This window comes from Danio rerio, chromosome 11, assembly GCF_049306965.1.
Source record: "Danio rerio strain Tuebingen ecotype United States chromosome 11, GRCz12tu, whole genome shotgun sequence".
Lineage (NCBI taxonomy): Eukaryota > Metazoa > Chordata > Actinopteri > Cypriniformes > Danionidae > Danio > Danio rerio.
Window position 1 is genome coordinate 19,785,947 of NC_133186.1, and position 25,944 is coordinate 19,811,890.

The following is a 25,944-nucleotide window of genomic DNA, read 5'->3' on the forward strand; positions in this document are numbered from 1 at the left end:
CTGTACTCACCTCTATACCTCCTTCCCCTGAGGCTCCCTGTGTCGCTACATTACCCCCATCACCCTGCTCTCTCTGCCCAACATGAACCCCACCGACTGGGTTTAATTAGAGCGAGTGTGTGGAGTCCAGGGGCCGAATGCTTACAGGCTGAAGGGCTATGTGTGTGAGACGCTCAAGGGGCCGACACGCTCTGCTACTGTCAGTTTGACGTCGCTGTATCAACAACAAATGAGAGCCGATTTCTAACTGTGACTGTGACTGACACCACGGGGCCCTGCGATGGATCCTGTACAGGCTTGATGGATGCTGTGCTTCTGTATTGTGGAGATTATCTGGAGTTTTATCTGAAAAAAAGTGTCTTCAATGTGTGATTTGTTGTCTGAAGCCAGTGCCCTAAAAAGTGAAGCCAAAACATTTCAGTCGCCCCCTTTAGGCTGGCTGCAGTACTTTTCAGAAACCCAGACCTCTTAAAGGGTCATGAAACACTAAAACACATTTTTTGAACTGTTGACAGTCATATATGTGTCCCACACGGCTAAAAACACTATTAGGACACATATTTTTCACTAAAAAGTGAAAATTGGTTGTTTTTGCGTTATTTTGAGCAAATTCTTCCAGTTTGAAACGAATTTTTAAAGCTACGTCACGGCCAGGAGATCTTAGCGTATATTCCAGCGTGTAGACTAGACGTCTGTACCTAGAAGTACCATATTACGTCTCTGAGTGTGTTGCATTGATTCATGAGTATGGCTTGGTTCACACTTCATTAATATGCATGCTAGCTTCGAAGACTGTACCTGAAACAATGTTCAGACGGCAGAGAGACGCCACGTTGTGTTGCCAAAAGAAGTGGGAAAAGAAAAGGACTTGTTTGGAGATACGGGTCGTCAGTGTTGCTTTTATAATGTGCTGCAGTGAAGGTTTTGCTTTCATTTTCTCTCGATGAGAGCGCTTCTGGACTCACATGTGGATTACAGTGCACGCGACGCGCAGCACAAATATGTTTGTACGGAACATTGTTACTCAAGAGCTTTGCTCATCTGGAAATGGTGAAATTCAGATTTGCTGCTCATCTCCTTTAAAAAATGATGGAACTCCAGTATGTGTTGATTGTCCTGTCTACAGATTTGGTAAGTGTGTGCAATCAGCGCCCTTTCGCCTTTTTCTTTTATAGTTCATATCGTCAGCAGTATTCTTTCAGTGTTTAAAGACAGACCTTAGTCAAAATGATTTCTAAGTTACTGAGTGTATACACGTGGACGTATACACGTATTTCTGAGTGTATACACGTGGACACGGCAAGAAAACTATTGCAGACCGATGTGTTTTATTTTCGCCGCATTTTGTGACAGGATTGTCCACACACACACACGGCTTTCTGCCCTACCGAGTGCATCCGAGTTACTAAGAAATGCAGAGTTTTTTTTTTCTCTTATACGACGTGCGGTATCAAACTTTCCACCGTCATTTAACAGCAGTCTCTGTCTTTCTCCCTGTGTCTTTGTTTGTTTTTCCTTGGTGAAAATGAGCGCGTGCCCAAAAGGGAACTCCCATTTTTATTTAAATCCCTTTTCCCTCCCCGACACTCCCACCCAAACAGAGCTAGACACACCCACTTTCTTGACTTTTTCCAAACTGCAGGTGTGAAAACACCCTGCTGAAACAGGGGTTTCGTGGCCCTTTAATGCAAATAAACAGAAATGAAAATAACAGGTGTTTTTCCTTTTAGCACTAACAGCCTTGTGGTTAGTGTATCAACACAGCAATGTGAAAAAAGTTTTAAATAGTTTTCAATTTTAAATAAAAGATCCTAAAGATGGGCGAAGCAGTGGCGCAGTAGGTAGTGCTGTCACCTCACAGCAAGGTCGCTGCAGTTGCTGCAGGTAAATCTTAAAACAATCAAAATAATAATAATAAAAATGTATTAAACTAAACAAAATTAAATATAATTCCCATTTAAAACATACAGACTCACTCACATACAGAATAAACACAGACAAATCAAACACAACACAAGCGTGTACAAATTTGATGTGACAAAAACCACCTCCTGGTCAGGTGTGAAAACATCTTGCAGTCTGTGCATGTGATCAATTCTGTTGGAAGAGTGTTTCATAGACTTGCGCCTCTATAAGAAAAATATGATTAGCCAAAAGAGGTTATATATTCAGTTTTATTTAGTGACTTGCTAGTTTAAAAAGGGGGTGTGGCCATAATGGTGTGGTTGTTCTTGAGTCTGAGCCGATACTTGGATATTGTGGCCCCACTTCTGATCAGGGTACACTGAAGTTCCAAATCTAAACAAAGACAGCAGCCAGGTTTTCATTAAAACAAAGCTGAAATACAAATATTAGAATATTAAAAATGCATTTAAAATCAATTTACGCAATCTAATAAAAGCAAGTTCACAAAATAGTACATTTTTGCTTTGAATATAAAGTGCCTTAAAAACATTTTTGTTGTTGTTCATTCATTCATTTTCCTTCTGCTTAGTCCCTTTATTCATCAGGAAATGAACCGCCAACTTATCCAGCAGATGTTTTACACAACGAATGCCATTCCAGCTGCAGCTGCAACACTTGAACACCCCTACACTCTCACATTTACAGCCAATTTACAGACGTTTTTTGCTATTTCTGTGGAGAATTTTGGTTAAAATTCTGCAGAATTATTTTGAGAGTATAACTAAAACCTTAATATGGGAATAAAAAATAATATATTTTAAACTTTTATTTAATGTTTAAAATGCAAATCCAAAATAGATTCGTCTATTTTGACGAAGTCTCTCATCTTTTATATCTACTAAAAGACAGAAAATATTATTGTACAAACTGCATTGTACATCAATAAGATGAACATTTTAATATTAGTCAATAATATTGCTGTACTTAATTTAAAAAATGAATAAATATAGATTTACACAAATTTGCCCAAGTAAATAAACAGAAATAATGATGGGCTAAAAATCTGAGGAATTCTGCAAACGCAGATTTCTTGTGGGCTTACCTATCGCACATGTCTTTGAACTGTGGGGAAACTGGAGCACCTGGAGGAAACCCATGGGAACAAAGAAAGAACAGGCAAACTCCACACAGAAATGCCAACTTATCCAGCTGAGCTGAGACTCAAACTTGACTTTCTTGTTGTAAGGCGACAGTGCTAACCACTGAGCCACTGTGGTGCAACATTTTTTTAAAAAGCATGCAAAAGTTTAATATGAGTTTAATATATTTATATTTAGGGAGAATCTATTAAAATGATCAAAAGTAACAGAAATGTTTTAAATAAATGTTGTTCTTTTAACGGCAGTGTGTTTTAGTGTGTTAAAGTTTCCATAAAAACATTAAGGAGAACAACTACACATGTTTTTAACATTAATAATAATACATAAGAAAGGTTTCTAAAACAGCAAATTAGCATATTTGAATAATTTCTTAAGGAACACTGAAGACTGATGTGATGATGCTGAAAATTCTGTTTTGTGTGACAACAATAAAATATTAATGATTTATATTATTGTTTATATGTAATTAATATATTTTAATCAAATATTTATTTTTAATAGTATAAATATTGCACATTTAACTATACTTTTAATATAAAAATTTTTTTTCATTCCTATAAATATAGTTTATTTGTTTTTTTTAACTAGAACATAAATATGTAATGGGCGGTTCATTCCGCTGTAGCGACCCCGGATTAATAAAGGGACTAAGCCGACAAGAAAATGAATGAATGAAATTTGTTACGTCATACAGTAAATCTGGCACTGAATAAATCATGCTAATTACAACTTAATTTTAACTGTGCAAATTCTTTTTAAACAATCTTTGCAGTATTCTGAAAACATCTGAAGAAGAAATATAAAACATTTGAGCTTCTATTAAAAAAACAGAGTTCCCAACTCCATTTGTTCCTGTATGTGTGTGTACAGTCTATGGTGTGTACATGCATACGCGTGTGTGTCCATGCACATATAGGTTTTGTGCTCCTTTTTCGTGCTTATAGGAAGACACTCCATCACGACCAAACAACAAGAACAAAGGTCACACTGCCTCCTACTGGCATAATGGGCTCACAGGAAACCAAAGCAAACACAAACCTGCATTTCCCTCATATGTTACACACACACATAAACTGTAATAACACTTTATGTTGCATTAAGAGTAATTTACAGTTAAACCAAAGAGCAATTCCTTGAATTTAAGAACAGACTGTCCAGAGAAATCAAACAGCCAGCCAAGATGAAGGTCTCACAGCTCACACTATCACATGTGTCTTACACCTTTCTCACACACAGGCAGGCGTCACATCTTGGACACACAGGCAACTTCATCTGACATGTCTGTGGCCCTGGGGACTACAACAGCCGACAGACACAAAAATGAGATGTCAGAGTGCAAAACACAAGCATAGACTGCTTATAAACGTGACTTCCCTATTCAGCAATTGTACATGTTCCTAAATTTGCTTTGGAGGTTTATTTACATACACAGTAAAAAAAAAATATATATATATATTAATTAAAATAAAATAAAATAATTATTCTTATTATTTCCCAAAGATGGGTTAGAGCTGGACGAGCACCCACTGCATAAAGCATATGCTGGATAAGTTGGCAGTTCATTCCACTGTGGCGACCCCAGATTAATAAAGGGACTAAGCCGAAAATAAAATTAATAAATAGTAATAATTAAACACTTTAATTTTATCATAACACAAATCACAATCTTTACTGTGTTTTAGTTTTTAAAATAGGTTCAGGGATCTTGTCTTTCTAAACCAAAGCTGGAGTGCCCACTCTGATCCCCCAAGCTCTGCAATGGTTGAGAAAATTCTAAATTGAACCAAAAAACTAATGATTACAATTGGCTTAAGATTGACAATGAAAAATCAGGAATCTGTCAACAAGGAAATGAAAAAAAGAAAGAAAGAAGAAAGCAAGAATAAATAAATTCTATTGTATCAATTCAAGTCCTTGTTACTTGTGCATTATAGGTGCATTCAAAGTGTGTACCTTATACATTTCTGGAGATCGCAAATTATAAAGCCAGAGCTACGTATGGCTACATTTCAACATTCAAATCTAAACTATAGGGTGGTATGACACCACCAGGGAGATAGCGGACATTTTAAAAGTGGGGGGACAGCTGTATGAGATCCAAATGTTTACGTTCATATGATTATTAATAACCTGTTTCTAAATGGTCTGTCTCTAAAAGTGCGAGGTACATATCCCCCCCGATCCCCCTTGATTGCTATTCCCCTGGACGCCACTGATGGCTTCTGTTTCTTTTCACACTACCAGCTGACTGTGCACGGCCTTTCCACTGTTTTAGATTGCTTAATAGCTCGCCATGTACATTGGCGAACTTGAGACACAGAGAGGAGTTGACCACAACAACAGAGTTCGAGTCAAACAAAGAACGGTTCCAGAAAGCAGGTAAAACATAAACTAAAGTCAAGAAATAAAATAAACAAGTAAAGAACAGGGTGAGAATGTGGTAAGTTCAGGGCCGGCGCGTCCACAGAGGCGACCTAGGCGGCAGAATAGAGAGGGTGGCGTCCCCGACACTACCCTCACCTCTCATGCCGTTATATCCGCGTCTAGGGCGGCAGAATAGAGAGGGCAGCGTCCCCGACACTACCCTCACCTCTCGCATTATATCCGCATCTAGGGCGGCAGAATAGAGAGGGCGGCGTCCGCGACAGCTCCCTCAAGCTGACCCCATGAGCCATGGTTGGTTTGGTTTAAACCTACATCATGGCGATTAAAAAGTACTGTATATAGTAAACATAGCTAAATGTGTTTAGTATGAAAAAGAGATCAACCAATAAGTGAAGTTTATTTATAAACTGATTTCGAGAGGAGCACATGGTTATGATTGATAGCACCTGGTCCACATTAGCTAACACTGATTTACTAATCAGACGACTCCTTAATCACTATTAATAACCAGAGTATCTTACTTCAGCCATCTTCGTCTTGAAGAATCACCCCTTCCACCCCTACTCCTCCCATTTCCTTGTCAGGGCAGCACGGAGGCCTAATGGTTAGCACAACAAGAATGTCATCGGCTCTGACACTTCCTTGCCAGGTCAGCATTTCTGTGCGGAGTTTGGATGTTCTCCTCGTGTTTGCATGGGTTTTTACTGGGCTCTCCGGTTGCTCCCACAGACCAAAAACATGTAACATAAGCAAACTGACAAATCTAAATTGACAGCATAGACACTTCACAGCATCAATCTACTTCCAACATTATCAAGCAGGGGAGTTCTCGAGACCTACCTGAACTCGGACACCCCTCTCGCCCTGCAACGGGAGGGAGCCCCGGGCTCGAGGATCTCACGGGTTCAGGGCTCTCTCCCGGGACGGCAAGCCAAACTAGCTTCATAAACAATCATCAGCTAAGGGCGAACTCTTGAATTGGTTGTTTCCCACTAGTTTTAGTATTATAATATTCAGGGGTGCAAATAACTGGTACACAGGTGCACATGCAGAATTAAATAAAAAATACAGACCAGATACGACACCAGAAGAGCACTACCAGCACTGCATTTCGTAACCTTCTTACCCAAGTTACTGCAACATCAAGAATTGCACCACATTTCATTGATAAGATAGTTAATATACACATGTTAAAATGGGTGTATAAAATAATGCACCATTTCACTCCTTTAGTACAATATCCATCAGATGCTCACTTCAGAAATCTCACTGAACTTAATCCTTTTAGTTCTTTTCACTTAATTTGTTTTACTATAAACTGCATATAAATGAAAACTGACATACTACTCGGCTCATTTGCTGATTTTAGCCTACTATATAGTATAGAAGTATCAATATTCAGATGCAGAAAAAGTATTTTTGACTTGTTAACAACACAAATCATTGTTTAAGGGTTAAAGATAATGCTATTAATCAGTCATAGACAACTACAGACTGCCTTTAGCAAGTACAACTGAAGTATTACTGACAGCCTGTTTCAGGCATTGATTTATTCTCTTGAGAAACAATAACTCCATCTACTGTGCACTTCTTGAAACTTTGATCCTTCTTACATCCGCAAACAGCTTCATTACACACTACATCCGAAAAAAAGCATAACAGAGGCACTTTAAGCTAATAATGACTGAGCAGGCATGCAAAATCTGTGCTGTACGAGCAGCTTAAATGCATCTGAATAAGCTTTTTTTTCTGCATCGGCCTCTTTTTACACACTTGGCAGCAGAAGTCATTTGTAAAATTCTCCGCCGCGCCATTAAGCACAGTGAGCAGACTCCGAGGATAATCGTGCGATTTCTGCGTGGCTTCTCCTCCAGGACCGCGACGCTAGAATTAACCACTCGCCGTTCCACCATAGCCATCTTGTTCTGGATTTTAAAGCGCTGTTATGATGGTCTCCGAGTAATAAATCTCAGATCAGGCTGAAATCAAATAAGATTTCAAGCATGGCTAACTGTCTCTATCCCTGTGGCGGACGCATCTGGGTGTCGAGCTAAACGCCATTACCTTGAGCTGATGGGGCAGCCAGGCGATTGATATATTCTGACAGCGCGAGGCGGGTGAGCCTTTGTGCGATTTATCAAGAAGCATGTCTTTCTGCTGTCAATAGCTGACTGGCGTGTCAGCACCAAAAGGGCAGGCATTTTGTGACTCAGTTTGAGAGAACTTGGGTGAATGCGATGACAATGAGTGGAAAAATTATGCACTAAGAGAAGGGCTGTCAGTGTAACGTGTTCATTTAGACTGATTTGTTCGTAAACACTACATTAAGAAAAAGTGTTATAAATAACATTAGTCAATGTTAATTAATGTATTCACTAACATGAACAAACAATGAACAATTGTTCATGGGCGACAGAGTGGCTCAGTGGTTAGCACTATCCCCACACAGCAAAAAGGTTGCTGGTACAAGTCCTGGCTGGGCATTTCTGTGTGGAGTTTGCATGTTCTCATTGTGTTCGCGTGGGTTTCGTCCGGGTGCTCCGCTTTCCCTCACTGTCCGAACACTTGCGCTATAAGTGAATTGACAAAACTAAATTGACCACAGTATAAGAGTGCATGTGTGAATGCGAGGGTTCATGGATGTTTCTCAGCACTGGGTTGCGGCTGGAAGGGTATCTGCTGCGTAAAACATTTGCTGGAATAGTTGGCGGTTCACTCTGCTGTGGTGACTCCTTAAAATATAGGACTAAGCTAAAGGAGAATGAATGAACAAATAAATAAAGTTGTTCATTGTCAGTTCATGTTCATTTAAAGTGCATTCAATAATGTTATGACACGGCTGTCTGGAATACTTGATTCAGATTGGTCAGTCGTAAAATTACAAGGTATGTTATTCCGAGATAGCAACCGCTGAATAACACAGACTCATACTTCAAATCAAAATAACCATCAGATCTGACTTTAGTCACTTCCCTTAAGCAAGTGTGTTTGCAACCACAGAAGAAGGACATCCATGGAAGAGTACAAGTGGAAGAGGGAGAGCCGATGAGGAGAACCATCTGACTTTGATTCCAGCCGGTGAGTGAATAAATGAGGTGAGTCTTTATAGAGCATGGGTGATAGCGGGTGCAGGTGCAGGTGATCAATAATCAGGTGATAGTTCACGGGTGTGGTGTGTGGTGAAAGGTGAGGGAAAGCGTTGATTGGGGCTGCAAAAATAAGCCGAGAGTGTGACACCTGTCAGGCTTTATTCTGCAATGTATTTTATTGCTTACGTAACAAGCTTACTTAAAATCTTTTAATTATAGATCAAAGAGAAACTATATAAATATTTTAAAAAATCATAACACAATAAGGTTTCATTAACTAATGTTAGTTACTAACACATGACTAAAATCTAAATTCATACTTGTTACTGGAATTAAGAGATAAAGTGCATTCCAGAATGAAGCCTGACAGGCTTCTTGGCAGCCAATCTGATGGTCAAGATAATTTGAAGTATGAGCCTGTGTTAATTCTATATGTAAAATCTTTTACTAATAAAATGATTTACAGAAAGTGATAACAGATGAGTGGACATAAAAATATTTGGAAGCCACAAAAAATCTGCCACATTGTCTTAAATTCTTACATTTTCTAAGGAAAAATATGTATTTAATATTGATTCATAACCCTTATTAATTGTTAATTAATAATTAACAAACTATTTTGATAATACTTTCATTTCAGATATAATTCACACCATTTGCTACTTTCTAATTACCTGTCTATCATCAATATATTAACTGTTTATTAACACTTTAAGTATGATCTTATTCTACATCCCTAATCCTACCCAATACATAAGCATAACAACTACATTACTAGCTATTAATAAGCAGTTATTAGTTTATTGAGCTAAAAGTCTTAATTAATGGTGTGTTAATGGTTTAAATTGTAGGTTAAAATAAAGGTGACCATAATTTTTATTACATTTTTACAAGTTTATTAGAGTCATTTTATTTAGGAGTACTGATTTATCTGGTTATAGCAAGGCTCTTGTTAATGGCTCACTGATTCAAATGATCCGGTCAGAGCAAGTCTGCAGTTCACTAATTCAAATGATGGCCCTGTCCCAATCGGCCCACTTTTCTGTCTCATGGATTTTTCTTAGGGCATTTGAGACAGGGCTGATGTGAGAGTGAGTCTACAGTAACAGACTCAGAGTTTTGGTTAGAGAAAGACAGAAATGCGGTCTCAGAGTGTTTGGCCTTTGGCTGCAGGCGACACACTTTCACACACCATACTATACTGTATGTTACATGATCCTTCAGGAAGCACCATTTAACAGTCCTTACAGGATTTTGCAGAGACATTTTCTTTATATTTGCATCAAAATGATTTTGAAATGAAAATGATTTGTCAAAAGTTCTGGTTTTATTTCCTACAATTTTTGCATTTTTCTATGTATTTTTTTTATCTCAAGAGCCATTGAAGTCCTGGAACTCCTGGAGGCACCAATTAATTTATGCTTGAGAAACATTTCTTAATATTTCCATTGCTGAACAATTTTTGTTCAAATGATGATGTTTCTTTCTTTCCAGAATCTCTTAATGAAAAGAAAGCTTAAAAGAGCTATCTTTTTACTTTTCATTTTTGTTCAATTTAAATAATCCTAATTGAACAAAACCATACATTTCTTTGGTCATGCAATACCATAACACAGTGGTTCCCAAACTTTTTGCTCTGTGCACCCCTTTCTAATATTTGACACCTGTCAAGCACCCCTTTCTCCAATTAAACTCCACATTTTTACCTACAATAACTGAATACAAATATTTTCTGTATACGTGATTAAAAGAATGATAATGAAATATGTGAATTTAAGAGGCGAGCTTCTATGAAGTTAACAATTTTCACAGCGTCATTAAGTACAGACAAAAGTTCATCTGGCATGTTTTTTTATCGCTGGAGCTTCTTGGTGGATGCTGTAGTGCACCCAAGAAACCGATGGTGCAACTTTTCAGATGAAAGCTTCTCTTTTTCTGCACTTCCTCCAATTTTCCTTGAAAAACTTACAGGCATGTCTTGTTTATAAGTGCTGGACCATATATGAGGGCTTAAGGCTGCAATTAGCTAAAACCTCACCACAGACTACACATTGCGAATTTGAATTTTCTGCATCTCCAGTGCATGTAAACCCGAAACCAATGTAACTGTCGCTATATTTGCATTTCTTACTTGACATTTTCTCACTAGCCCAGGCCTAACTCTCTTCATCAGTACATCTCTGCTGGATTTCTCTGTTCCCTCCTGCGCCTCTTCACCTTGTTTATTATCCACCGAGTTCATATATTCAAGGCCGCTGCACATCTCCATAGAAGAGGCCGATGCTGATGGTTTATCACTACTGTCACTTGACTTTTTTAAATTGCCAGTTTTTAATCAGGTGTCCATTTTGATGAATATAGTAAGCAGGAAAAAAATTACGAATGTACTATCACTTAGCACCTAATATTGTGACGCAGACTTGAAACTGCAAGATGAGTGAGTATAGGTTGTAAATTACAATTTTTAAAGTCTTTTTTTCCCTCTCAGTGAATTTCTTTTCTCTCAAAAATATGACATGAAATTTACCCAAGATAAATGCATAAGAATCATAAAAGATTACATTTTCCACCATTACAAACATTCTCTCGCGCACCCCATGTGGTCAGACTGCGCACCCCAGTTTGGAAACTGCTGCTATCACACTAATTCTAATCATTTAAAATGAGGCATAACAATGAATTACTTAATAATAAAACATTCAAATTAGACAAAGATTAATGCAATATTCAGAAATGCTTCCTACTACCTAAATAAATATTTCTGCGATAAAAGGCTGATTTTTGAGCATCTTTACTCCAGCCACATGATCATTCAAAAATCATTTTAATATGCTCAAGAAACATTACCTATAAATCCAAAAAAACAAACAAAAAAAACGCTCAGGAGTAACTCATATATTTGGTCGGTGCTTTTTGGGTAAGGGATTCATCAAAACAACAACAGAAATTGGTCCAAAGCACTCGAAAAAATGTGGAAAATTTAAAAAGCCTTTATTCACATGGCTAAATCTTAAAAAACCTACAGGATTCAGCAAGGAACTGCCTTCATCAGGGTAACAGTGATCAGGTGAGTCTATAGTCTCTCTTGAGTACTATGGTCACATGAGATATATCAATGAGTCATGTGACCGTAGGACTCAAGAGAGACTCTAGACGCACCTGATCACTACCCTGATGAAGCGGTTCCTTGCCAAATCATGAGGCTTTTTTTAAGATTTAGCCATGCGAATAACGTTTTTTTTTAAACATTTCTTATAATTGGGTGTCGAAAACACTTGCGCAAAAGTCACAACATTCTTGTGCAAAGACAAAAATCTTTCTTCCCAGGATTCTTTAATGAAAAAAAAGAGTTTGTCATCTTTTCTACCAGTCTTAATCAATTTAACGCCTCCTTAGAGAATGAAACATTAATTTAATCATGCAATACTAATACTAACACTAATACTAATACTAGCAAGCACTAATGCAATGTTCAGAAATTCTTTAATCCCACTAGCTATATTGCATATTGTTTTCCATTAATAGTTTCCACCTGATCTAAAATCACACTTACAAACAAATATATCACAATCGTTAACGACAGAAGAAAATGTGAAGTGACAAAAAGGAACTAACAAGCTTTCTAGCATAACATATATACTACAGCGTGTGCTCCAGCAGACTGCTCTATTACTCAGAGCAGGTACTGGAACAGCTGCAGGTTAGCTGTTTTAATTGGACATGTCAAATGCCATCATAGGTTTCAACAATGTTGCATAGACGGTAGACGTTTGAACTTGTGTGTTTAATCTTTCGAAGAATGACCAAGACTGGCAGAAACCAAAGCCCAGCTCCCACAACACAAATGAGTTGTCAGAGCGGGTGGCCTTTGGCTTACTTTGACACACTGTACTATATGGAAGCTGAAGCCAATGTGGAAAACCGCATGTAGGCATGCAGGAAAGTGTGTGTACTCATTAAATGCGACACGCTTTGGGACTTTGTTGGCCTTCGGTGCTGGCTATATAAGGGCCTATTACAGCAGACAGGAACAAAGGCACGCTATTGTCTCTATTTACCTGCAAACATGGACAAGCCTGGCAGGACACGCAAGACAAGAAAAAGTGGTTGTTAGTTATAGTGTCTGGTTTCAGTGTCAACCATCAGTCAACGGCGCTCGGCTCGTTTGGGTGAGATTCAGACCATCCATTCCCATTAGTGTCCATGTTTCCAGCGGAGAACTTTACAAATGACCCATTACTGCTTCTCATTCAGACACATGAGCGGTTCTTTCTCTACAGCTATTTATAGAGCTTCAGAGCCACCCTGTGGACACAAGCGGACCTGCAGTCGCATTTCTTTTCTTCAGATTTGGTTTAAAAGGGCTATATGGCTATTTAGATCACAATGTATATTCAATTAAAAGGACATAAATTAAATGATAAATAAATATACAAGTGCACTGAAATATACATCTTTTAAGTTTAATTCAGTATTTAAATTTTTCAAATTATATTTAGAATACACATATTTAATACTTATATATAAAGGTACTATAATTATATTAATTTTGCAAAATATATGTCCTGCAAACACATTTATTAGTATAAGTATTAATATACATGTACAAACCTGTACCATATGTTTATAAAAAATAATTTAGTTGTATAAAATAATTAAATATAGATCTAATATATGTATAAAATAAATTTTGCTTGTAAATATTGTTTCTATGAATGTAAATATTATATTTTACTCTCATTAACAGACATAATACGTATGTATTCGTTTATTCATTAATTTTCAGCTTAGTCCCTTTATTAATCTGGGGTCGTCACAGCAGAATGAACCGCATACTTATCCAGCATTTCTTTTAAGCAGTGGATGTCATTCCAGCTGCAACCCATCACTGGGAAACACCCATATACTCCCATTCACGCACATACACTACGAACAATTTAGCTTACCAAATTCACCTGTACCGCATGTCTTTGGATTTATGGAGGAAATCAGAGCACCCGGAGGAAACTCACACGAACACGGGAAGAACATGCAAACTCCACACAGAAATGCCAACTGACTCAGCTGATGTTCGAACCAACAACCTTTTTGCTGTGAGGCGATATCGAAACCCACTGCACCACCACGACGGGCTAAATTACAATATTTTAGTGGAAATTGTGTGTTTTTAAAGGTTACACAGAAAGTTATTAAGTAATTTTATTTTTTACTCACTTTCCTTCGGCGTAGTCACCGCTGCTGAATGAACCACCAACTACTCTGGCATGGGTTTTACCTGCTGAAGCCTTTCCAGCCACATCCCAGCATTAAGAGTAGACAACCATCAGTCTTATGAAACCCCCACAAACGCCCTCATTCACACACTACAGCCGTTTTTGTTTATTCAATTCATCCTACACCGCATGTCTTTGGACTGTGGGGGAAACACCTGGACGAAAACCTACGCAAACACAGAGAGAACATGCAAACTCCACACAGAAACATCAACTGGCCCAGACGGGACTCAAACCAGCAACCTTCTTGCTGTAAGGCAACCAGGCTAACCACTTATATAATTATCATGTATTTATAATGTAGTTATTATGTATAATGTATATAATTATGTTCATGCATAATGTATATTGTAAATTATTATCAGTTTTGATCAATTAAATGAATCTTTGCTGAACATATGCATTCATTTCTTTTAATAATACAATAACCAACATAACCCCAAAATTGTTCAAATATTCTAAAACATATATATTATAGATTATATAAAAATTTCAAACTACACCATATTTAAAATTAAAAAATAAACTTTTCAGGCCATGTCTCCATCAAAAAAAAAAAAAAAAATTCATATTCAATTTAGGTTTCAGACTACTGCAGCACTAATAACTGCAGTCAAGGAAAAAAAAAAAGTTTGAATGTTTTAATTTTGTTTTTTTAAGCCCCAAAAAATGTCTTTTGTTTCCCTAAAAATCTGTTATTTCACAACAAAACAAAATTCAACCACATTAAAAAGTATATATTTTGCTGCTTGTTCAAACTACTTATTTAAATGAGGAGTTTGATATTCTTCCTATTCTTAAATGTTAAACTAGTTGTTTTGGGTAAAGGTTTTTTGGCTATGTTTTGTTGTATTTCTTTATGTTTTATTACCTCTTTGCTTATTTGTGATTTATTATTAGAATTTGTTTTTAAATTTTCAATATGTAAATTGTATAACTTACATATTGAAACTTACATATTATAAATGTTATTATATATAAATGTGTACTTTTTATTTTTTGTTGTGAGATAATGTATGAGATCATGTGACAAAATGTATAAAACAGAGCAACATAATGTGATGTACACTGTCTGATGATTAGCCGGTTTGCTCGAAACATTACACGTCTTGTATCAACCTTTTTAATTTAACAAATTGACATTTTTGTAGCTTTAGTGTTGCCACCTTTTTGAAAATATACCGTTAAAGTCAGTATTGTAAGCCCCCTTTTGATTTTTTCCCAATTTCCCAATTGATGTTTAACAGAGCAAGGATATTTTCACAAAATGTCTGATAATATTTTTACTTTTGGAAAAAAAGTCTTATTTGTTTTATTTTGGCTAGAATAAAAGCAGTTTTAATTTTTTTTTATTATTAGCCCCTTTAAGGCACTTCAATAGTCTACAGAACAAACCACTGTTATATAATAACTTGCCTAATTACCCTAATCTGCCTAGTTAACCAAATCAACCTAGTTAAGCCTTTAAATGTCACTTTAAGCTGTATAGAAGTGTCTTGAAAAATATCTAGTAAAATATTATGTGCTATCATCACAACAAAGATAAAATAAATCAATTATTAGAAATGAGTTAATAAAAGTATTATGTTTAGAAATATGTTGAAAAAATCTTCTCTCTAGAAATTGGGGGAAAAATAAACAGAGGAGCTAATATTTCAGGGGGTCTAATAATTCTGACTTCAACTGAATATATTTTTTTAGCTGAAAAAAAAACACAATTCTTGCAATTGTTGGTAACAACTTAATAGTTTTATGTTCAATCTGCTTTGATCTAAGTTAACTTAATCGATCTGGGTTGAGACAACAGGAATGAATTGTGTGGAACCTTGCATTTTTTACAATGCAGTTACCCCAAATCTCTATTGAAATCATGACCAGACCTGAGCCCACCGATGACATCCACTTTTATTGCGATATAAAAAATGCAAACTCTGGTGACCTTCTCGACACTCTTCAGCTGTAATTAGCAGCGAGCTGATTAAAAACACCTCGGTTAGAAAAGTAACCTCTTCTCCCCGTCAAAACGGAAAGTAACATCATCAGTCAGAGCAACTGGAGATGCTGCTGGCATTTCTGTGCCCGCTTAAAGGTCACCTTGCATTAGCAACAACTAAACAAAGAGAAGTCGTAATTAAAGAAAGTGTGATAATTAGCTGGAGCAACACTGACATTGGGGAAGGACTTTGCATAATATGAATGATTCAGCGAAAGAGCCCGAGTCTGACCTTTTGGCATGCTAAAATATTTATGTACTGCTGGTCAGTTCGTCGCCATGAGGGAAGCTTTCATGAATTATGCAAATCAGAATTAGTTCGCTCGTGGGTGTCAATTAGCGTGGGGAAGTGGACATTATTTGAGCTATTTTTCGTGTGTGTGTGTTTAAAGAGGTGTGACGGGTTTATTACCTGACCGTTTAAGATCATACATATTAATACAGTCATTACTGGATTGTCCCTTCGCTTAAAACTCGTCATGAACTCTAATGAAGAGAGTGACTTTGTGCTGTCCGTTTGGATATTACTGCAGGGCACGAGCTTTGTCATATAAATATGATATGGATGAAAATCACCTGCATTTATTCTCCTGAACGGGGCCGCACTGACAATACTGGTAATTATGTGTATATATTAGAGGTCAAGAGTTGGAAATTGGCCCTAAATGAGCTGAAAAAACAAATGTGTTGAAAAGTTCACCGATATACTTTGTAGTTCATATTCATTCTTTATTTATGAGGGTTTTTTGTTGTTGTTTTTTATATTTAGCATATTTTATTCGACTGACCCACATTTAATGTTTGTAAAAACTATTGCAAGAACTATTTTATGAACTCACTTGGAAATATTCATTATAGTTTTTTATTCAAAAAAGATTTTAGATATTCAATTATATAAAAAGGGTAAAAAAAATCATCAAATATTTATTTTATTGCTGGTTTTTATTGTATTTATTATACTTGTATATTATGAATTGCTGACATGGCATTAAATAAAAAATAAATCCATACATATACATGCATATTTCTTTTCTTTTTTCTTTTTTTCTTGCATGTAAATCTGCCACTATGCTGACATATTTGTAGCATTTGTAGCTCCACCCTTTTGCGAAAAGAGCCAGTCTCATTTGAATTTAAAGTGACAGTCACTAAAATGGCACAATAGAGTGGAGGAATTAAGACGTCACCTTGTAGGTGAATCGGCTGGTAACATAAAACTGGTTCCCTCGATAAAATCCCTTTAGGATTTTCCCATAGGCTTTTCGAAGATTGCATAATACGCTCTGTGTTTAAACACTGTTCATTACATTTACACGTTTTGTCCAGCCGGATAATCGTCACACGAAAATACAACTTTGAGCACTCTTGGATCTTAAATGCAAACGCAAGAACTGAAAAGCTAACATTAGGCTAGAAACGGACTACAGTGGATTTTTTTCAAATGCGTGTGCGTGTAAAACTATATAATTTGCACAAAGAAATTATGAGGTTCTTCTCTAAAAAAAAGTTGTTACCACCCCGTTTAGGGCATCATTATGGACGTTTTATGTTATAACTAACATTGTTCAAATGATGAATCTGCAACAGAGAAACTAGGGGTTTTGAGAAACAGTCGTCACTTCATCATTCTTTTCCCAAATGATACATCGTACTTTGATAGTTCAGCCGCAAGTTAAGTCGTTGTTTGGGAAACGCACCCCAGGTAGCTTAACACTTTGTATGGATTACACAGTAATAAAGGTGGACTAATTACCTCAGATTAACAATTTAACAAATGCAGATACAGATCCTCTCTCAGTGATGATCATTACATCACATATCCACCTCACATTCAAACTGACTTCAGAGCAAATGTTCAGCCCAACAAAGGCTACAATTCTCACGCTGAACATAAAAATATTGAATGAATGGATGAATAAATAAATAACTAAATAAATAAGCTGAAGCAATTAAACAAACAACCCTGTGACATTTGTATGAATTTGATATTATGATGTTGGTCTTAAAAGTACTTTTTGTGTAAAAAAAGTTTTTTTTTTAACTTTAGAGTTTTTATGAATGTTTATTAAATAGTTTTTACAGAATGTTTTTTTTTTTTTAAACAAATGAACTGTATTGGTCTGGCCCTTTAAAACCACCCCAGAGTCTAATGTGACCCCTTGGAAAAATGAATAGCCCACCCCTGCTTTACACAGACAATAATATTATAAAGATTCTTTCCTTGGGAATATGGTACCATAGAGCACTGTCGTTTATATATAGGAAACACTTAGAGAAACAAAACCAGAAACTAAAGAGTTTACTTCTTAACCCTTTAAACTCTTACTATATTTATACACGACCCAAAATTATCCAAATAAACAAAACTTTGTTCAACAATCTTCTCTGCATCAGTAAAATAATTAGCATTAAATATATTTGCTTTGTCTGATTTGTATTTGTTAAATCAATTAGCATTTTAGACCTAATACACTGAGTTTCGCCAACCACAATTAAAATGTTGTGGTTTTTATGATAAAACCAAGCATTAAACAACATCAAACTAGGCAGATTTTTATATTCATATGCACGTTATGTCAGCAGTTTGCTATACCATTGTGAAAATTTAGTCATTGACATTTGTGGCCACAAAAATGACAAAAAAAGTAGACCAAATTGCTATTTTTGCCCAGTTTGAGAAGCTAAGCAAATCTAAGATGTTTTCTTTTTCAGCTACTGTATATTCTCACTATATATCAAATACATGGATCATAAAAAGCTTGATGCTTCAACTTAAATAATAAAGAATCAGAACACACTTTTCTGACTTGTTTTGGTCCAGATTATAATTTGTAAGTAAAGATATATATAGTAGATGGAAAGATATTAGTGTGTGTGTGTGTGTGTGTGTGTGTGTGTGTGTGTGTGTGTGTGTGTGTGTGTGTGTGTGTGTGTGTGTGTGTGTGTGTGTGTGTGCGTGTGCGTGTGCGTGTGCGTGTGCGTGTGTGCTTAATTTAAAAAAATTGAAAGCTTCTCTTTATTTTGCAGCAAAATTATGTAGTTGGTGACTTGCGTGAGTGTAAACCTGGAGGTCTGTCATGTGTTCATAAATACACATTGTCCAGTAATTAAGCCAACAGGGCTTTGCCATTACCTGTGTGTCCCCGCAGACTCCGCGTGCCCGCAGAAACCAACCCACACGAACACATTACCAAGGTGAACAAGAGCACAATCCGCAGCGGCCACAGAGATCGACCCCACAGCTGCATCTAGAAGAGAGCAGCATACAGAGAAGGGCTCTTAGAAGTGTGCACTACAGCCAGATACTGTACATGATATTTGGTTTATCTTTCTGTTTCGAAACATTTTTACAATTGTTGTAGAGTGAAATGTTTTATATAATCGGACAAATTGCTTGAGCATATTATATATAAATAAAACTGTGAAGTTTGCTGAATTTGAGGGCTGCTGAACCATATAGAAATCAGATAAAAGAAAATATATGTATATTACATACTATATATATATATATATATATTTAAACACATATTTAAATTATAGCCAATAAATTTGAACATATACTGTAATAAACATTGTAATTTTTATTTATTGTAATTTTTAATTCCAATGGTTGAAAAAATATTAATGCAGTCATTTTTGCATACATGACATATTTGATCTATGTAAAATTCTAATATGAACTTGTATGTCAAAGATGTTGTCATATATCATATTTCTATCTGGGGAAATGGAGATTTGTGGCTCAGTGCAGAAGGAAAAACTCATTTTGAAAATGTATTGTAACTGAAATTTACTGAAACTAATTGTTAGGGCGATAAAAGAAAGTAGAGTCTTAGAGAGAGGGCATAGAGAAGGGCACTCAGAAGTGTGCACATACATCAAAGTTTAAACGTTGTTTCATACTGTACATCACAGCTGTGTTACCTTTCTGTGTTGTCTGATCAGTCTCTTCTCTGTGAGCTGGACATGTCTCTCCTCCTGTGTCCTCAAACACCGCTCAGATCCTGAGAAAACAGAAGGAAGAAGGAGACGGATGCGCTCAAATAAGGAAAGATGCAGGACACGTGTGTGTGTGTGTGTGTGTGTGTGTGTGTGTGTGTGTGTGTGTGTGTGTGTGTGTGTGTGTGTGTGTGTGTGTGTGTGTGTGTGTGTGTGTGTGTGTGTGTGTGTGTGTGTGTGTGTGTGTGTGTTTTTAACTACAGACACTTCTGGTCTTTTTATTGTGGATTAATAATGGACTTTCTGTACATCCATGATACATTAAATGTCATACTTTTTTTGCATATTTTCTTTCATATAACCATTACATATAACCATTCGTTTTTTGTAACAAAAAAAGGCATTCAAAATGGCTTATTTGTCTAGCTAATAGATATTAAATATGTTTAATTGTATGTCTTGTCAATACAAATATTGATTAATTCAAGTAAATTATTACAAATGATGTCTTCACATTGGATATTTAACCTAATTTACCTGCAAATTTCTCTTTGCACAAAACATATTACATCATATCAGTCTTACTGTATTTTAATTTTACTCTGTTAAACTGTCTAAAAACATAATAATTATGCTGGTTCATTCATAAATATAAAAAATAAGGCTTTTTTATTTAAAGTGCTACTGTATGTTCATCTTACATTTTCCCCAGAGATAAACTCTTTATTTTTGGATGATATTATGTGTTCTACTTATTTTTATTGAAGAATACAGCATTGCAAAGAGTACAGTACAGTGTAAAAGTTTTTTATTTTATTTTTGCAGAATAGTCCATCAATTTCTAGCTACCATAATGGTTGTAATTACAAGTAGATTATTATTATTATTATTATTATTATTATTATTATTATTATTATTATTATTATTATTATTATTATTATTATATTTTAGTTATTAATTTATTTATCTTTTATTTGCTTAATTACTGTTTTATGGATATCCTTATGGGCGTCTTTATTCTTTATTTAACTTTACAAACTACAATTTTTACAACAAAATTAACATAAAAATTATTTTAGAGTAATTTGATATTTTATTTCCACAGTTCCACAGTAATTCAGTAAAGTAACGGAGTTACGCAGAAAAGTAATGAATTACATTTTGAATTTGTGTAATTTGATTACAGTTAGTAAAGTCAGTGTAATTGTGGTACTAATATAGAATTTAGAAAACAATATTAGATTATTTACAGTAAATCACATTTTCAGCTGGAATGTCAGTTAATAAGTAAGCGCTTTTAAACTGCTGGAGCACATGAGCTGAAATGGTTGCTGTCGAGAGTGCTTCCTTCTTTAAGTGGAAATACATACATCAATTTCACTGGACAAACAAAAGTATTACTATGAACTGCATCTATGTCCAGTCTCTAAAGAACTTTCGACTGCTTTTAACTCAACCTGCAAGTTGAGACCTACAGAAAGCATTTGATGACAACACTCGTCACCAAGGAGGACACCGGCGCCCAAAAATATGGTTTCCTAATTCAGCCTAATCAGGCTAAATTGAATTTTTGTGGAGGATCGGAGGTGAAGGTATCTTCTGAAAATCTGATGAGCATGTTCCAGATTTCACATATTCAACATTTGAGTGTGTACAGTTTGTATCCACAACCACAGACATAGTAGTGTGTTTTGTCTACTATGCATGTCACTTGTTACAGGAATCCAATTCTCTTTTTTGTAGGTTTGTAACAAGTGAATATTAAATAAATAATGAAAGAATTAAGTGTAATCCTTTTATTTCTTTTGAATTTGTCAATCTGCTGTGTGAAACCCACTCTAATGTATTTTTTTTTCAGTAAATATTACATTTCTGAAAGAGCTGCAGTTTATTTTGTATGTTCATGTTTTATATGTTTTAAAAGTATCTTCAAAGTAAAGTAGTAATGTACTCTAACTTTTTACATGAAGTAATTAGTGATGTAAACAGATTACACTTTTCCATTAGTATTGTTTTCTAATCAGTAACTTGTATTGTTTCTTTTGATATTTTAAGTATCTTACCCAACACTGTTTATTTTATTTTATTCCATGAAAAAAGATCATCCTAATTATAAGCAAAACCCTGGGACTAAATAAACCCACGTACCAGTATATATAATATGGAAACCATTAAAACATTAATAAGCTAAGAAAACAAAACATATAAAAAGACCTGAGAAAAGACAAAGGCTCTGAAGGCAGAAAGGCAAGGAGAAATGAAAGCACTGGTATACTGACGAAGCGGGGTGAGAGAACAGAGCCGGGGCGAGCAGAAGAAGGGCAGCTTCAGAGAGGGAAATCCAGCCTGAGGGCCAGACGAAAACCCTGCTCTTCAAAGGCGACCCACTCACACACACCAACACTGGGGCCACAGAGAGGGGACTGATATATTGTTTACTGTAGTTCACCTACCCGCGGGCTCCTAGTGATCGCAAAACCACATCACAAACACACATACACAGAGACCACCGTCCTGCCACTTCAATCGCAAATACACACACTCAGTCACTTTTTCCTCTGCTTCTTTCATTTAGTGCCCTCCACTAATATTGGCACCCTTGGTAAATATGAGCAAAGAAGGCTGTGGAAAAAAGTCTCTTTATTGTTGAGCTTTTTGATTTTTTTGCTCAGAATATTAACAACAAAAAACTGCGTTCATTGAGAACAAACAAATGCAAACACAGCTCAGTTTTATCAAAACAATTATCTTTATTAAGACAAAACACTGCAGGCAAAAACATTGTTTTTCCATAAAGCATTTTTTTCTTTTTAAGCCAAAGGAAAGAAAACGTTTAAAATACACTTTTAAGTGTTTTGCATCAATTTGTGTCAGTTGATTTCTAAGGGCGGCGCAGTGGCTCACTTGTTAACTTTGTCATCTCACAGCAAGAAGGTTACTGCTTCAGATTTTGGATGTGTGGATCTGGTTGTGTTTATATACAGTGTTATTGCACCACCATTTGATGCACTAACATCCAAATACTTGTACTACACAGACAAAAACACCATCAAAACCATGTGGCAATGGAAAAACCCAACATAGGCTCATTTGAAGCCCTATATTGTATGTCTTTTTTGGAGGTCGCAAATTGTGTAGCCAGAGCTATGTATGGCTGAAATATATATATTTTTTAAATAAACACTACAGGGCGGTATGTTCTTTTCACGCTTACCAGGTGACCACTTAGCTCCATATGGACGGCTTTACTGCTGTTACCAGTTTGTCCCGTTAGCTTGCCATGTACGCTGGCAGACTTAAGACTCAGAGAGGAGTTGACCACAACCACGGGGTTCAAGTCCGGTGAAGAACGGTTCCAGAAAGACAAAAACAGAAGCCAAAAAAATAAAATAAACAAATAAATAACTGTGTGAGAACGTGGTCAAATCTGATAACATGGAAAAAGTTAGGTGAGGGTTTTTCTTTTTTTAGATAGCTTTTGAAAATTGTTGCTTGGGTTTAGAGAAGTTAGTGGGTGGTCAGTCGATCGGTCAGTCAGTATGTCAGTCATTCGATCATTTAGCAAGTCAGCAGTCAGCAGCAACAGTCAGTCAACAGCGGCCTCTAGTGGGTTTACATAAGAACATCAGGTGCGAATGGCACTCAAGAGAAAAATTTGAGATCTTAAAAAGCACACACAGAGGCCTCTGGTGGATTCGCAAAAAAAAATTTAGCTCCTGGGACGTATTTGGCACTCTCCAAAAATGTATACAGAGTAGGGTTGGGTCGACAGATGATGCCATCGTCCATCGCTGATGACTGATAGACATCACAAGCATTAGCATTAACATTTATATTGTCTGAGCCGGCATCTTGATCCTCCACCCTGCCCCCGTCACAGCAGCACATGCAAAAAAAACACATGCCCCTTTTTACAATAATACGTCTTAGTTTTAAAATCCAATTTTAAAACTAAAATGATCCACATCCACATTGGCTTTCACCTAGCATTTCTGAAAAGCGTTCTTCCAAACTATACTGCTGAAAGCACACATCATGTGACCACACACACTCTCTGTCACTCTGTCACTGCGCTGCAGTGTACTCGGGCGTCTGAGTTCCAGCAGTCGGCGGGTGCTTTAAGCACAAAACCTCAGAAAGCAGTGCACATCAGTTTATCAAGGATGAACAGCTGGATTGTGTCTCACTATAGTTGTTAATCGTGATATTTAATTAATCTTGTCTCTATCTAATGACTCTTCGTTCTTTTAGATCTATCAGGTAACCTGTCACAGCGTCAGTACACTGCTTCAATCTTTTGCTTTCATTCTTGTACTTAGTAATTTTAGAGAAAACCTCAGATACTGCTGGTTGTGATCCTTTTTACTAACCATGTTTGTCAACGCCATTATAACGGCACAGATCACCCTGCCTATTCATGCCAGAGTCCGGCGGAAAAAGTGATTTGTGTGAAACTTTATTAATTTATAATTTGGTTATGGGTAAAACAAAGACCATGTTGGTCAGGTAATTGAAACAGTAGGCTACAAACAATTAATTAATTATGAATTACTTAATTATTAATAAATAAATAATTCACTGCCGTCTACGATGACAATGCCATCGTCCATCATGTTTCACTTTTGACATCACACGATGTCAAATTGGTCAACATTGCCCGACCCTAATACAGAGGTACGTTTTCAGAATGAGCCTGGGTTGGGAAAGCCATATTATAAACAAAAGCTCTTTTCAAACTGTTTTTCTGCATGCAAAAAACATATTAAAGGATGCTAAGTTCATTCACACAGCTACTAAAATATGCTAAGTTCATTCACACAGCTATTAAACACTTAAGTGGCTATGAGAGAACAGTATAAACATTAAAAAAATGTCCATTTCTGCCACAAGGACAAAAATCAAGTATTTTCAGTCAATCTGGAACTGTTACAAAACCAGAATTGAATAGGTGGGGCAGAAAGACTACAAAAATATAATGCTACATCACAAACTGTTTTGAAATGTTTTCAAGAAAAAAGCCTTGACACTTATCCAAAAATGAACTCAATCTTCTCATCTCATGCTTATTTTGTTTTTTTAAATCTGAACAAAAGGTCAAAAGGTAAAACAATAAAAAAAAACACATTTTAACAGCCTTCTTTGCTTATACTTACCAAAGGTGCCAACTAAGCATGGGCCAGTATAAGATTGTGACGGAATGATAACTTTGGATAAAACAAAAATTACGGTTTCATGGTATCACAGTATAGTGAGAACTGCTCTAACATATGCTCTTTTTAAATGTCTGGATAAAAACTATTTTTTCCCCATTGAACACAGTATATTTTATTTTAAGAAACATTTTAAATATTTTGGAACGGTAGTTTTGATGTGGAGGGTCCTTTTTTTGCTGGGGATACTGTTACCCAAAAAAAAAGAAAAATTGTCACAAAAAACATGTAAAAGCAATTTACATATACCGTAGAAATGATATAACAGAAAATATTAGCGTTTTTAAAACCTTACATTTTCCACACCACGGTAAACCTTGAAACCATCATCCCATGCCTAGTGCCAACATTAGTGTATGCCAAAACACAGTGAGCATGCTCATAAATTAAAGCAGCTGTGGGCAAAGAAAAAACACCACAAAACAACCAGGTCAAATTTCTGCTTGGCTCTTATACCTTGATAGTCAAATGAGTGTTAGTAGGCTACTGTATATGAAGACTGTAACTCATAGCACACACATAAGCCTGAAAAAAATGTATCATCATTAACATGAATAATGAAAATGAATGTGTTATATATGCAATTAATTGTGTGTTTGAGTGTATAAGGTCATGCGTGACTTAAATCAGGACTGCATGTCAATTGCCATAAAAGGATGATACCTTTTACGATAATTGAACACATACCGCAATTAACTAAACTTAAGTAGGAATTGTATTCCTTTAGTTAAAGAATATATTTAATTAAATAAACTAAAATTTGAAGAATAAATAAAGGAACAAAAATTGTGAAAGTAATAAAAATAATAAAGAAAAACTAAATTAATAAAGAAAAAATAATTTTTGCATTATAAAATGGGTAAAAATACAATGAACCGTCAGAAAAAGATATACCTGCAGTCTTTATACAAAATGATTATGATGATGATGATGATAAGTGATGATGATTATTATTTCTTTTGAGGCAATATTTAAAATGAGCATGTCTTC

At 35.9% G+C, this 25,944-nt stretch overlaps 1 protein-coding gene across 1 annotated transcript in view; it reads right to left on the reverse strand.

Annotated features, from left to right (window-relative positions):
• Positions 1-25,944, reverse strand: part of tafa4b (TAFA chemokine like family member 4b) — a 117,796-nt gene that overhangs the window by 55,439 nt on the left and 36,413 nt on the right. Inside the window, exons 2-3 of the mRNA NM_001077273.1 lie at positions 19,730-19,809; positions 18,939-19,053 (exon numbers count right to left, since the gene is read on the reverse strand). Coding sequence (NP_001070741.1) covers positions 18,939-19,053 — 115 coding nt within the window. The 5' untranslated portion in view covers positions 19,730-19,809. The remainder of the gene's footprint in view (positions 1-18,938; positions 19,054-19,729; positions 19,810-25,944) is intronic.